This window comes from Haplochromis burtoni, unplaced genomic scaffold (assembly GCF_018398535.1).
Source record: "Haplochromis burtoni strain Fernald_Lab_line unplaced genomic scaffold, NCSU_Asbu1 Contig_490, whole genome shotgun sequence".
In the NCBI taxonomy this organism is placed as follows: Eukaryota; Metazoa; Chordata; class Actinopteri; order Cichliformes; family Cichlidae; genus Haplochromis; species Haplochromis burtoni.
Window position 1 is genome coordinate 15,045 of NW_024582851.1, and position 13,179 is coordinate 28,223.

The window sequence follows — 13,179 nt, forward strand, 5'->3', positions numbered from 1 at the left end:
CTCTGATCCCCTCCGCAACCGGGCCAGGAGTGACATGTGGATAGAGCAGCTCTCATTTTCAGAAATCTAACCAAGTTTATTTAAAAAAAAACACCCAATTGTGACTATCCACACTGTAAAAAAAAACTGTAGATTTTACGGTAAAACGCTGGCAGCTGTGGTTGCCAGAAATCTACCGTAAAATTACGGGTGGAACATTTTCTTCTTTAACGGTAAGAAGGTATTGTTATTGTTTATTTTACGGTTAAAAATAGTTCTAGGGTCAATACTTTACCGTAGAAGAAAATGTTTTAACTTGAAGAAAAAATAATGTTTTCCCCTAGAATTAACATGAAAATAACATAAAATAAAGTTTGTGCCAGAAAACACAACATTCTTTCCCTTCCTGTAAAATTAACTATCTAAATATAGAAAAAATACAATTTTATTCTGTAACCGTGTTTAGACTAGAGTGCTTTTAAGTGTTCTACTCTTTAAGTTTAATACACAAACCATGATTTTATTCAAATTACTAAATGTAACACAAAAATATCCACCTTAAATTTCCAAAAAAGTATTTTATTTAACATCTTTGATGCTTTGAACATCAAACATTTACATTTTTACTCAACAAATCACAAATAGTTACTAGTTATCTCCATGACAGTAACAGTGAGGAATCACAGAATTCTTACAAGTTCTGTTCAAACTGTGCAAAACCAGTGCTGTAAGTTGAGCACACATTATACTTCATATTACCTTTAGCAGACAATTCAGACCCCTTTAAGTGTTTTGGTGCTGTTCTCACTACATAAATGTCAGTACACGTAGAATCTTGACTTTTCAAATTATCCAAATACAAATATAGAGAATTAAACATTTTTTCTATAATTGAAAGAAAGTCTGAATTGAAGAAATTACAGGAACAAGTTTACACCCACATATTTTGCACACAGAACTGAGCAGTAAAGCTGGAAATGTACATCTTAAAACTGCATCAGCTAACAAACAAAAACTTTAAACTTGTTTTGAGAACTTCAACTGCAAATTTTTGGATAACTACAAAATGCCAGCAATGTACTGTACATGCAGCATACTTTTACACTATTGTAATCCAAGAAACAAAATCGCGGGTTTACCACATTTTTACCAGATACATTTTTCAGATATAAAACAGTGAATCAAAAGTAGAACATGTACTTTTACAAATTGTGTCTAGTAAAACTTCACATTGTTAAAAACTTCCCACTCACAATCAGAAATGTAACAATTGTTTCAAAAACATAACATCTGTAGAGTATGTAACATGGTATACCTTTATCACTTCGTCTCAAACAAGAGGGGTAGGACTAGATCCACTCATGGTCAGCAATGTCTGAGATGAGAGTGAGGACTCTGGGATTGACTGAGAACACTTTTTTCTTCTTGGATTCAACCTTGGTGCCTCTCTCAGGATTTATGGAAAAGAAACACCTTCATGAAAAAAGGGCAAGAGAGATTGAGGAAATTAACAACCTGAGGTGGGATATCAAATGGCCAAGTTTGATAAGCACAAAAATAAATCCATAATAAAAGAAATTTTACCGTTGAAGGAACTCCAGTGTTGATCGTAGTTCCACAGGGTAGTGTATGTTAAAGCAGTAGTAACTGCCAAACATTAGGCAGATAGCAGAGGTGAAGGTTGTGATGCGGTCGTTGACAATCTTCTTGTCAATGCTCAACATGAATGTCTCAGCAGCGAAGCAGGAGGAACCTGAGAATTAAAACAACAACAACAACAAATTAAAAACTTTAATAACAAGAGCTTTAATGTCAGTCATATATACAAATACAGAGATACTTGTTACATGGATCATAGGATGAGTTATGTTACTAGTTGAACTTATATGGTTGTGTTATCCAGTGTATTAGTGTGGAAGCAACAGAACATGAAACTAAACAAGCCAAGAGTACAAGAACGTGGCAGTTACAACAGAAAAAAAAAGTTGAATTTTGCACTTTCGGCTTACCGCAAACAATGATGATGGGTGTTGGTGGCACTTTCTCCATCTGAACATCTTCTGCAAGGCTTGTCATCTCAACGCAGTGGAACAGAAGCTCTCCCTTCTCGTCAAAGTGAGCCAGTAAAAGAAACATCATCTCAATGACTTCTTGCAAGCAACCACTGGACTGCTCTCTTTCAGTCTGAAGTTTGAGAACAGCATTCAGGACTTGCTTGTGCTTTTGTGCATCAACATATTTGAGGAACTTTAACAGACGTGCACCCTTTTTGTCCACATTGGCAAGGAAGGTCTCCATCAGATTCACACCAGTCAGTTCTTGGAAATGTGCGGTCATACCAACTTCATTGAAGAGAAAGGGCCATTCCTGGCATAGTTTCTGGATGCTTGCCCCTTTGTTGATGTCTTTACGCTGCGTGTAATAGGTGCACTTGACTAGTTCTTTCACAACATCTGTACTGTAGTTATTCTTTTTAAACATCTTCTTCATTTCTTCTTTTTTTTCAAGCTGACTCTCCACAGTCTCAGAGAGTGGCAAATGCTTTGGCTCCCAGCCAATACAGCCATATGTGTCTTGAACCCTTGCTTTTTGTTCAGCTGGTATTTCATCTGTGTCGTTGTCGTCATCTGAAGTTGCTTTGCGTTTTTTTACCTTTGGTGTGTCAGGTCGCTTGACATTTTCAACTCTTGGCTGAAGTTGCTTTACAAGAGAATGATATCCAGGTCCAATAACATCACCATCAATCACATCTTGAAGAGACTTGGGATACTTGGCCACCATCCTTTTTGCTATCTCTGTAGTATTGTGTTTGGTTGGATTCTTACAAGTCTTCATCATTTCAGAGACCACAATCCTTATCATTTCTCGTCTTTGTCTTGCGCTTGGTCTTTTCTGTCTTTCCAAGTTCTGCACCAACTCCTCAGGGAGCCTCTGCCATGGTATCTCAAATCTCTCTACCCAGTTTGGTAGTAATGGTGTACAGATTCCTGAAAGTGATGAAGTAGTGGTGGATGATGTTGGTGAAGAAGAAATTGAGGGTGGAGAAAGAAGGACATCCACTGGAGAGGAATGTACAGCGATTGGTGTCGAAGTGCCAGAGACTTTAAAAGTACATAAAAAAGAGATATGAAAGCATTAGATCATGTTTTCTGTTATGTTAAATTATGCACTGCATAGATACATTTTGAGATATTAAGGTTACACAGCGTGGTCAAAACTTAATAATGTAATTTGTCTGATAGATTGCATTTCGAAACTCAAAGTGTATTAAATTGCCCCACAAAGCATCCAAGTTTTATTTACACAGAAAGCATGGTTAAATAATGATGGCCACATCAGACTCAGGAACACTCATATTCTAAGTATTTCCAACTTCAACAGCCCTCTGTGCGTTTGGTGTGGTGACAATGTTTTACACTTACCCTTTTGGGTCCAGGCAGCCACTAGTCTTCTAGCTTGTATGGGCTTGAGCACTGGCAGCAGGTCATTTTCTGTAATGTACTTGAAATCATCTGTGGTTTCTGCACCAAATGTTGTCAAAGTATCTTCTACTGACTTGAGAAGTTGATCAGGAAGGTCTGGAAGCACTCCTGCTATTGCATCCCCTATGTTCTTTAAGATAAGCACCTGCGATTCAGCCATATCTGTTAAGACACACATACAAAGAGTTTGGCTCTGGCCCAATGACATCAAGGCATTCAGTCTGACAAGACGCTGTGCTTCAATGGAACAATCTGGTGTCCGTTTTTCACGTAAGATGATAACGGCCACAAGTCAATCAGTTCACTGATGAGTCTGCACTCTAATCTCCCAGTGTCATTTTTTTACAGAGTACATGTGGTAGCAAGAAAGAAATTCTGCATCATAAACTCTCATGAGAAAATGAAGAGCAGACTCATCTTTAATAAGAATGAGGAGAAGTTCACCAAACTCCATTGACTGATCAAACTTAGTGACAATAAAGTGACCCTTTCTGTAATTAAGCCCATTATACTGAACAGCAACTGGAATCTTTGTATTGCTTTCAGTAAAGCCAAAATGTAGGACTGCGTCTTTACCTTGCTCACTGTAAAGCTCTGAGTAAAATGGTGAGCAATCTTTTATTTGCAATGCTGGAGGACTCACTGACCCAGCAGAAAGGAAGGCCTGAAACATCTGATGTCTCTCTGAAAGAGTCAAGCACAGATTTTTGAAATTTTTCAGATGCCTTGCACATCTTTTGAAGTAACTGTGTTTGCTCTCAAAGCGCATTGTCCAAAGCCTGATGAGAGGGCCAAATTTTAGGATCAGCCCTGGATAATGTCGTAAGTAATGGTGTTTAGGTCTTAAGTTGATATTAGGAAACAGCACCTTTCTGGTTTCCAAATACTCTTGGATGAGAGCATCCAGATAAGTAACCTGAGCCTTGGAAATTTGCTGAGCACAAATTAGGTCAACAATGTCCTTAAGCTGCAACGTTAACTGCCACACATCATCTTGAGAGTTCTGCACTCTGTCTCCAATTATGAGAGGTAAAAGTCTCAAGAAGTTCCAATTTTGAACAGCTTGTCCACCAAGTTTCAATGTTTTTGGACTGATCTCACAAGGTTTGGATGAAGCATCTGTTTCTTTGTATTTAAATTGCTTGATGCACCTGTTCAGAATTGGGTAAGTGAACCATTTATTTGTGTTGATTAAGTACTTGAGGTAAAGAGCAAGATCGTATGAGAGGACACCCTTAAAGATGTCATGACCGAGACATGGGGGCATGCCAGGTGTGCAAACATCAAAGCTTTGTAAAGAATTAAATACAGACCTGAACTTTATCCCCTGAACTTCTGACACGTCTTCTCTTTCCAGTTGTTCAGTGGCAGATCTATACGTTTCTGGGGTCCGCTGAGGTCCACACACTGCTGGATCAGCACCCTGAAATTCAGTTCGAGTTAACAGACAATATCTGCATAAGTACACTGATGAACTGAAATTTTCTGTAAAACCCCCAATACAATGAGAGCCCAGGTTGTCTCCAGCAATGCAGTAGAGCGCTCCTTTCACTACAGTTTTGTCTGCCATTGTTATCCCATTCTCCTCTAGTACCTTCAAATCAGTCAGGAGTTCTGAAAAAACATTTTCATGGCCAAATTCTTTGAAATCCTTCTCCCTACACAGTAAGACGAGCTGCATATGATCAGTATTTGACCGGGCATGGGGGGGGATGTTGAGTAGAGAGAAGTACACAGCCAAAACCTTGTGCTTCTTTTTGGCAGAACCAAGTGGGTTCACTACTTCAAATGCATCCTGGTATAGAACCAGCTTGAGGCAATGTGGATTTTCCTGAAAAAATTTGTTTGACACAAACACGCTACCATCACAACAGTCGCTGAGAACATCTGGTGTTGAAACATTATTAGGATCCACTGATGCCACCTTGCCAAAAACTTGATTCCAGCATACCCTTCAAAGTATTTCGCAGAGGAACATAATAGGCAAATCTCTCCATCCTGTTCTCGTCCCTGCCCAAAAACACTTTTCTGGGTTCAACATACTTGCACACATCTTTAAAGCACTGAACTCTTGAATAAGCAGTTCTCATGGGCCCTGTGTGACAAGCTGAGAACAAGTCAGATTGTTTTACTGTGTCACAGATTTTTACAATGTCTTCATCTGAAACTGACATATCTTTTAGAAGTGACCTTAGTCTATTCAATGTATACATCTGTCCCAATTCATGTATATTTTGTATTTCTTCAACAATGGTTTGAATGGTAGATGCTGGCAGAAGATGCTGTCCCTGTAGTTTAATGTAAAACATACATACATTTCTGAGATACAGGTCACTGAAATTAGACCCATCCATTCCAGGGTCTTCTATATCTGATACACTGGCACCTTCCTGTATGGTGGCACTTGTAGATTGACTCTCTGACTGAGTATCTTTGTTTAAACCACAAATCACATTTTCCAAACGTTTGTGTTTTCTAGACATATGGGAGGTAAATGTAGATTTTACAGAGAACTCACTTTGGCATCCTCTCACTGGACAAGTTACATGCCGTCCCTCTTCTATGTGTTCCTTTAAGTGAGCAATCAAAGCTTTAGTTCCCTCACATTGGCGTTCACAAAGTGAGACAGTGCAATTCAAACCCATTAAGGTAGCATTCTGAGAAACAGTTGCGGTACCAGTGTGGTGGCGGTAGAAGTGAGACTTTAAAGCAGCATATCCAGAAAACACCTGCTTACAACTTACTTCAACACATTTAAAAATACACCGGGGTTCATTACGATGCAGTCTGCAATGCAAAACATAAGCTTTCACGGACTGAACCGATTCTCCACATATGCTGCAAAAATACATAATCAATATGACACAGCTGCGAGGCTAGCTAACTTAAAGCTTCAGCCAGATGTCAAACAAGGTGGGAAAATCCAGGCCGCATTTAGACAAAGCATTCAAATATAGCTATACTAATTAGACGGTTTCCATTAATACACCCGTCTCCAAAACACGTCTCAAAACGCGCACTGCTGGTTTTGCAAGGCTCTTTTCAGCCTGATGTAGCTAACGCTAATGCTAGAAACGAGCTAAAGCTAACGTAAATTTATCATTTGCGCCTTCACTGCCTGCAACACAATGCTGTCGATAAATAAACCAAGTTGGATTATTTTCTTACCGTAGTAACTGAAGACGTGCTGTGGCAGACGTTAAATTAAAAAAATGAGAAACAAGTCGACGAAAATGAAGATGGCGTGATGCCGTAGTAGTCCAAAGCAAAACTTGTGTGGAGCTGTACAGACGTTATCTGCGGTGGAGCCTGATGCAGTGTGCTGATTGGTCCATTTGAAATCAGGCGCCTTGATGTGAAACGGTGCTCTAAACTTCAGGGGAAAATGCCTAGTTTTGGGAGGAGGTGCTTTTAAAATCTTTTTTCTTCATATGATAATTAACTATGAATAAATAGAACAGACAACAGATTATTATTTTAATACTTATGGGATTATATGAATTTACTCAATAATATAGTATGTCTATCATTAGCTGTAGGTCTCTCCAGTTGTTGTTAGCTTTTACATTTTAAACTCATGGTTTATTGAGTTCAACAGAATGTAGATTTAACAGCTACATCCCATATTCTTTACAAGAACTACATCCAAAAATTGCCCTAATACATTTCTAGTATAAAGACCTTGGGACATATGTACCTGTTATATTACAATTTGAGAAAGAATATGCTGTATTAAATGTGCTATGAATCAAGAATGGATTTAATGTAAAGTGCTTTGGGCTTCTTGAAAACCGCTATCTAATCCATTATTATTATTATTATTATGTGAAATTAATGCAAAAATCACAAAGTCATATTACAGCATGTATCCATTACCAGCACAACCATGCTTACATTCAGCAATTAAAACCTGTATTTTTTTCAATAAATAAATGTAAAAAAAATTTGTGTTTGCCTGTTCTAAACTTTATTGGAATCTTCCGTTAAAAAAAGTATGCAATAGCGATTTACAGTAGGTTTATGTATTTTTTTCAGAGAAAAAATGTACATATTACAGTTTTTCCACATTTCTTTATTTACGGCAATTTTACATCAAATCAACAGTTTTAAACTGTTTTATAGTTAACAGGTTTTTCATGTCGTATTTTTACTGTCTTTCACTGTTAAATATACGGATCTTTTTTACAGTGCAGAGTTGGGACCAGGGAGCAGAGTTGAAGTCTTTCATAACTCTCTGCAGCTTCTCTCCTCCTGTTGTCCCCCCAAAACTCAATGCCCCTAGAGACTGTGTCAGCCCCCAAACAACCAAAAATCAATCAACCAGAAAACAATTTAAATATCACAACGAAAGAACAATCTTGTATCCACAACTGCACCAAAGACTAAAACTGTGAAAAATGGATTATTAAATATTAGGTGTATCTCTTCTGTCCCTGTTAGTACATTTTAATAATCGATCAACACATTGGTTTTTTATGGCTTACAAAAACCTGGTTACAGCAGGATGAATATCTTAGTTTTATTGAATCAACACCCTCAAGACATGCTAATTGTCCGAATTCTTGAGGACAGACTGAGGAGGAGGTGTGGCAGCAATATTCCACTCCATCTTATTAATCAACCAATGACCCAGACAGAATTTTAATTCAGGGGTGTCAAACTCAATTGCACAGGAGACCACAAGAAAACCATTTATTCAACAGACTATGAATAAAAACAGACAGGAATATTATTCCAGAATAAATAAACTTTAACTTTAAATATTTTGCTTCTCATAAAAATATATCCTGTCAAAATTATGCAAGTTAGAAACATGAACATTCTGCCAAACACCCCCCCCCCCAAAAAAAAGCAACAAAAAACAAATTAAAGCATACACAAAGGTTTGAGCCGCATGTAGAAGGAGCTTGTGCTTCAAAGTTACCAAAGCGGCGTGCAAACTCAGTGCGCAGTGCGCTCAGTTTATCAGCAAACTGCGCCGACTTTTTTCAAAATTACTTGGCAACAGGGATAGTGAGGCAAGTTACATTGGTGCATTTATGACAGCTTCACTTGAAATGCCTTCACCGCATCATACATGCCATGTCCATGAACTGACGGATTTCTTTGCTGAGCTCAAAAACTATTGAGAACTTTTCACCAACTCAGCCAACGGACCTCTCTATAAGGAATGTCGGCAAACTCTCAACCTATTTCCCACATAAAAGACTGAAATTGGCAGTCATTTAACCCTCTGGGTTTGTTCAAAATTACTATCCTTTCAGCTTGTTTGTAGCCAAAAGTGGCCACCAAGAGATTAGGTCTGTAAATTGTATTATTTTTATGTTGTTGTTTTTTTTGCCATTTTTTCTGCATAAAGCTTTTAACTAACTTCAGTTCTTTTCATAAATATAAAATAGTTATTACTTTAAAAATTTTTAACCCTTTAAACACCAGTTTGTTTGTCCACTGCACTAGCTGGAAGACAACCTCAAATCTCACAATTTTATATAATTGCAGTGCTACTGGAATTTCTTGTATTATTAATAGTAGAGTCTGGGATAAGTAATTGATTCACATCAACATTGATTATAATGCATTGTTATTTTTGTGCAGGGAGAGCAAAAACATAAAAACTCACTCTCAGCTTGTTTGTGGCTAAAAATGGCCACCCCTTGTTTACGTTTCCAAAATGCTATAAAACTAATATACAGGGTGGGCCATTTATATGGTTACTGCGTTCACCAGATATCAACACAATTTCGATCCGCTCCTCACGTGTTAACCGCTTTGACATGTCAATGGCTGTGAACAAAGGGAAATGTGTAAATAACTCATGAAAGAATAAAGTTACGTTGAAACCAAGCACACCATTGTTTTTCTTGTGACATTCCCAATAGGTTTCATGTGTCACATGTCCCTCTTCCTATTGGAAAAACAAAAGTTCTATCCAAGATGGCCGACTTCTAAATGGCCACCATGGTCACCACCCATCTTGAGGAGTTTGCCCCCTCACATATATTAATGTGCCACAAACAGGACTTTAATAACATGGGAATCGTTGGTGATATTAAAGTCCTGGGACACCACTCATAATTAGCTTCTCAAAGCTTCCTCGTCAATATTCGCAGCTGTAAAAGAGAAAAACAACTTTAAAAGTGAGATTTATTTCTCTTTTTCTGGGCGTTGCTCATTAGATATTGAGGTCATTTTTTGTCAATAAATGTATTTTAGCAATAAGTAATAATAACAGGATAAAATGTCAAACTTAAAACAGTTTATGTGTTAACTAGAATAGAATACAATAGAATAATCCTTTAATGTAAATTTTATCAAATATTTGGGAATGCAATAAAACTATTTTTGGCTGTCTTCAAGAATGATGTTCCAAGTCTATTTTGGCAAAAACAGCTCAAGGCTATGATGTGGATAAAGTTCAGAGTAGAGTACAATCCTAGCTCCAAGTTTCAGAAACGATGCTAACAGATGCTAAGGCTGCTTAGCTAACGTACCAAAATAACTGAAAAATAAGACTTACCCTGCAACACAGACAGTATGGCATCGTCAAACTTGTCCATGCTGTGACAGCAGTTCTCTGGTTCGGTTCCAAAGCCTCCACTCACAGTACTTGGAAATATCCTACAGCTTAAATAAGATCATTTAGCTAAAGTTAAAACATTAGCTAGATTGCTAACTAGCAGCCCTCACAAAACACAACTTTATCTTAATAACACCGTTGTACTATAGTATTTTTCAAATCAACTTTTTTTTCCAACAATATCTTTATTATTTTTTTACATTTTAATGACTTACAAACAGTCCAACATTCTAAATACTACATGAACATACACTCCTCTCAGACAGCAAAAAGAAAACAAAAAAGTCATCAGATTTATCACTCCGTTAAAGGCCTAAATTTATCATTATCCCAAATTATCGTCCTCATTATCGTCCTCCTCAGATAATACAAATCCTTCTACAAAATTCGCAAATGGTCTCCACACCTTCTCAAAAACATCCAATTTCCTTTTCAGTATACATGTTATTCCAGCTTTTGTTATGGGCCTGATCAGTCCCAGTCGGTCTATCCTTACTGGGATCCAGAACACAATTCCAATCTCCTCCTATGATGCATTTTCCATGGAGTGATGAAATTGTGAGAAAAAGATTAGTAAAAAATGTATCATCATCTGTATTTGGTGCATATACATTAATTAAGTTAATGGTTTCTTGTACAAGTAATCCCTGGATGATCAAATATCTACCAAATTTGTCTTTAATTACATTTTTGACCTGAAAAGGTACTGATTTATGTATTAATGTGATTACTCCCCGAGCATTGGATCTAAATGGTGCTGCATACAACGAACCCTGCCACCTCCTGCCAACCTTAATATGTTCCTCCTCCAGCGAGTGCGTCTCCTGAAGAAAAATTATTTTTGCTTCCAGATCTTTCATTTAGTTCATTACTTGCTTAACCTTTTTATTACTTTTTAGGCCTCTACAATTCCAAGAGGTACATTTAACTTCCAATTTCCGAGCCAACACGCCTCACATGCATTGCTAAATACTTAAACTTGTCTGAGAGTGCGAACAAAACAGAACACAAAACACAAGCTTTAAATGAACAAACCGTACAAAAGAAAAAACACAAAAAACCCCACCCACCCAGTTCCTGGGTAACCCATGCAAATGTTCTACTTCCAACGTTAACCATATACAGATCCCAGTTTTAAGATCTGCTAACTTAAAATGACTATGGCTTTATGCCTGGCTCTTCCTTGCTCCCTGTATCCTTAATGAATCCTTTAGCTTCACTAATATTCCACTGCCCCCACTGCTTTTTTGTTTTCTTTAAACAAAAAAATAAATAAAATAAAATAATAATAAATAAATAAATAAAACTAGATACATAAATGAAAATGAAATGAAAATAAAAGTAAAGAACAAAAGAGTAGAATAAAATAAAAAGCAAAAATTATCTTTATGTCTGTCTAGTTATCGTGTAGATTAAAAAAAAACCCCAAAAAAACAAAAAACACTTTGCTCTTAGTTACCTTTTGCTTTGATGAAGTTAACTATATCCTTTTCCAAAATGAATCAGTACCCCAGATTTCTAGACCTTATAATATCTTCCTCATTTCTTGCTCTCCTGGATCTGCTTTATGAAGCTTTGGACTTCTTCTGGTGTGCTAAATCTGTGGACTTGTTCCTTGTATGTTACTATCAGTTTAGCTAGTGGTACAATGCCACTTCTCAGCCCCATCTTCCAGAGTTGTTGTCGTACCCCTCCAAACTTCTTCTGTTGTTTGTGCACCTCTGTGGCATAGAATCTCACCCTTTTGTTCTTGTACAAAATATCCTTTTTCGATCTTGCTGCTCTGAGCACCATATCTTTCTGTTTGTAGTTAAGAAAGCACATTATTAATGTTCTTGGAGGTTCCTCAGGCTTTCTTGTTGGGCCAATGCGATGTGCTCTCTCGATAACCAGAGGGCTCCTTGATGCGTTCAACTCCAATACGTCCATTATCCAGTTTTCCAGGAATCCACAGGTGTCCGCGCCCTCATCTCCCTCTTGAACTCCGACCAACCTGAGGTTATTGCGTCGGGATCTGGTTTCCAAATCCACTGCTTTATCCATCAGTACTTTATTTTCTTTCTCTAATCTTGAAATGGTGATCCCCATCACCACATGTTCATCTTCTACATTTGAAATGCGTTTCTCCGTTTGCTCTACTCTCCCCACACAGTCAGATAATTTTTTCTGCATTTCATTCATGGCTGCCACAACCTCATCTGCCTTGCTGGAAAACTTGGCCACTGCGCCCTCCAGCTTGTCCCAAAGTGCAGTTTGCGTGTTTGCAAGCTTGTTTTCAATACCTGCAAACTCCTCTCGTATGGCACGCTGCAACCTCTCCTCCATGTTGCCACTATGTTGCCACTATGTTGCCACTATGGCCGTGTTCGCTCATGGTGGCTGGCTTGTTAGCCGCGCAGGCCTCGGACGCGCTAGCTTCACCGCCAAACACCGATATCTTGGTTTGCGTGGTTGACTTAGTCTTCTCCTTGGTAGTTTTACCAGAGCCAGGCATTGTGGGTCTATAGCGTATTTCGTTTTCGTGGTTTGGAGCGTTTTTCCTTAATTTTAAGGATTTAGCAAAGTTTCTTGCAGGAGCAGTTCAGAGCTCAACCGAATGCTACGGTGACGTCATCGGAAGTCCTTTTCAAATCAACTTAATGTTACCAACCTTAAATTATTTGTAGCGACTTCCACAGTCGCTAGAGGCTGGGGATGGAGCTTGCCTATTTGCCTGATGCGCTGTCAACTTTACGCAATAATGCGAGGGGTGGAATTGTTTGCTTATTTATTAAAGTGCCTTGAGAGTTTACAGAGTAATGTGATCATCTCGCGATTTGGACTCTTACAACGTCACAGGCTCTAATGTAACAAAGTGAAACATGTTGTGCAGCGGTCAACAAAAACTACGGCTACCCAGCCCTCCTCTCTGTCTGACAACGCCCTTTTAATGTCACCGCTAGCACCCACGTGACTCCCATTACACATCACCATAGCAACTAAACAAATGAAAACCCAGAGATCATCAAAATTCAATACATTTAGTTATGGCTCCTACATTATTGTTCGCTTTGTTTAGATAAATAATTTTGATCTTTGTAACGGTCCTGATGGTTAAGAAAGCAGGGGAAAAGATTTTGTCCCGCGTGAAAGTAACGTCAC

The 13,179-nt window shown here is 38.1% G+C and overlaps 1 protein-coding gene across 2 annotated transcripts; it reads right to left on the reverse strand.

The window, feature by feature from the left end:
• Positions 1 to 404: 404 nt before the first annotated feature.
• LOC102308258 lies at positions 405 to 4,884 on the reverse strand. Of its 2 annotated transcripts, XM_005947119.3 has the most exons (5): positions 4,775 to 4,884; positions 3,402 to 3,623; positions 1,989 to 3,080; positions 1,564 to 1,732; positions 406 to 1,452 (listed from the first exon to the last, which is right to left on the reverse strand). In XM_005947119.3, the coding sequence occupies exons 2-5, from the start codon at positions 3,619 to 3,621 to the stop codon at positions 1,329 to 1,331; spliced, it is 1,605 nt and encodes a 534-aa protein (XP_005947181.1). In that variant the 5' UTR covers positions 3,622 to 3,623; positions 4,775 to 4,884; the 3' UTR covers positions 406 to 1,328. The 2 variants fall into 2 exon arrangements, with proteins under 2 accessions (XP_042069801.1, XP_005947181.1); XM_042213867.1 differs by lacking the exon at positions 4,775 to 4,884 and having other exon boundaries at positions 405 to 1,452; positions 3,402 to 3,811.
• Between the last annotated feature and the right edge of the window lie 8,295 nt (positions 4,885 to 13,179).

What these genes read in the sequence shown, in the direction of transcription:
- LOC102308258 (XM_042213867.1), bottom strand. Translation starts at nt 3,669, where the DNA reads ATGTCATTGGGCCAGAGCCAAACTCTTTGTATGTGTGTCTTAACAGAT. An exon ending in GGCTGCCTGGACCCAAAAGG is followed by an intron (nt 3,081 to 3,401) that starts GTAAGTGTAAAA and finishes GTACTTTTAAAG; the next exon opens with TCTCTGGCACTTCGACACCA. An exon ending in ACCCATCATCATTGTTTGCG is followed by an intron (nt 1,733 to 1,988) that starts GTAAGCCGAAAG and finishes TTTAATTCTCAG; the next exon opens with GTTCCTCCTGCTTCGCTGCT.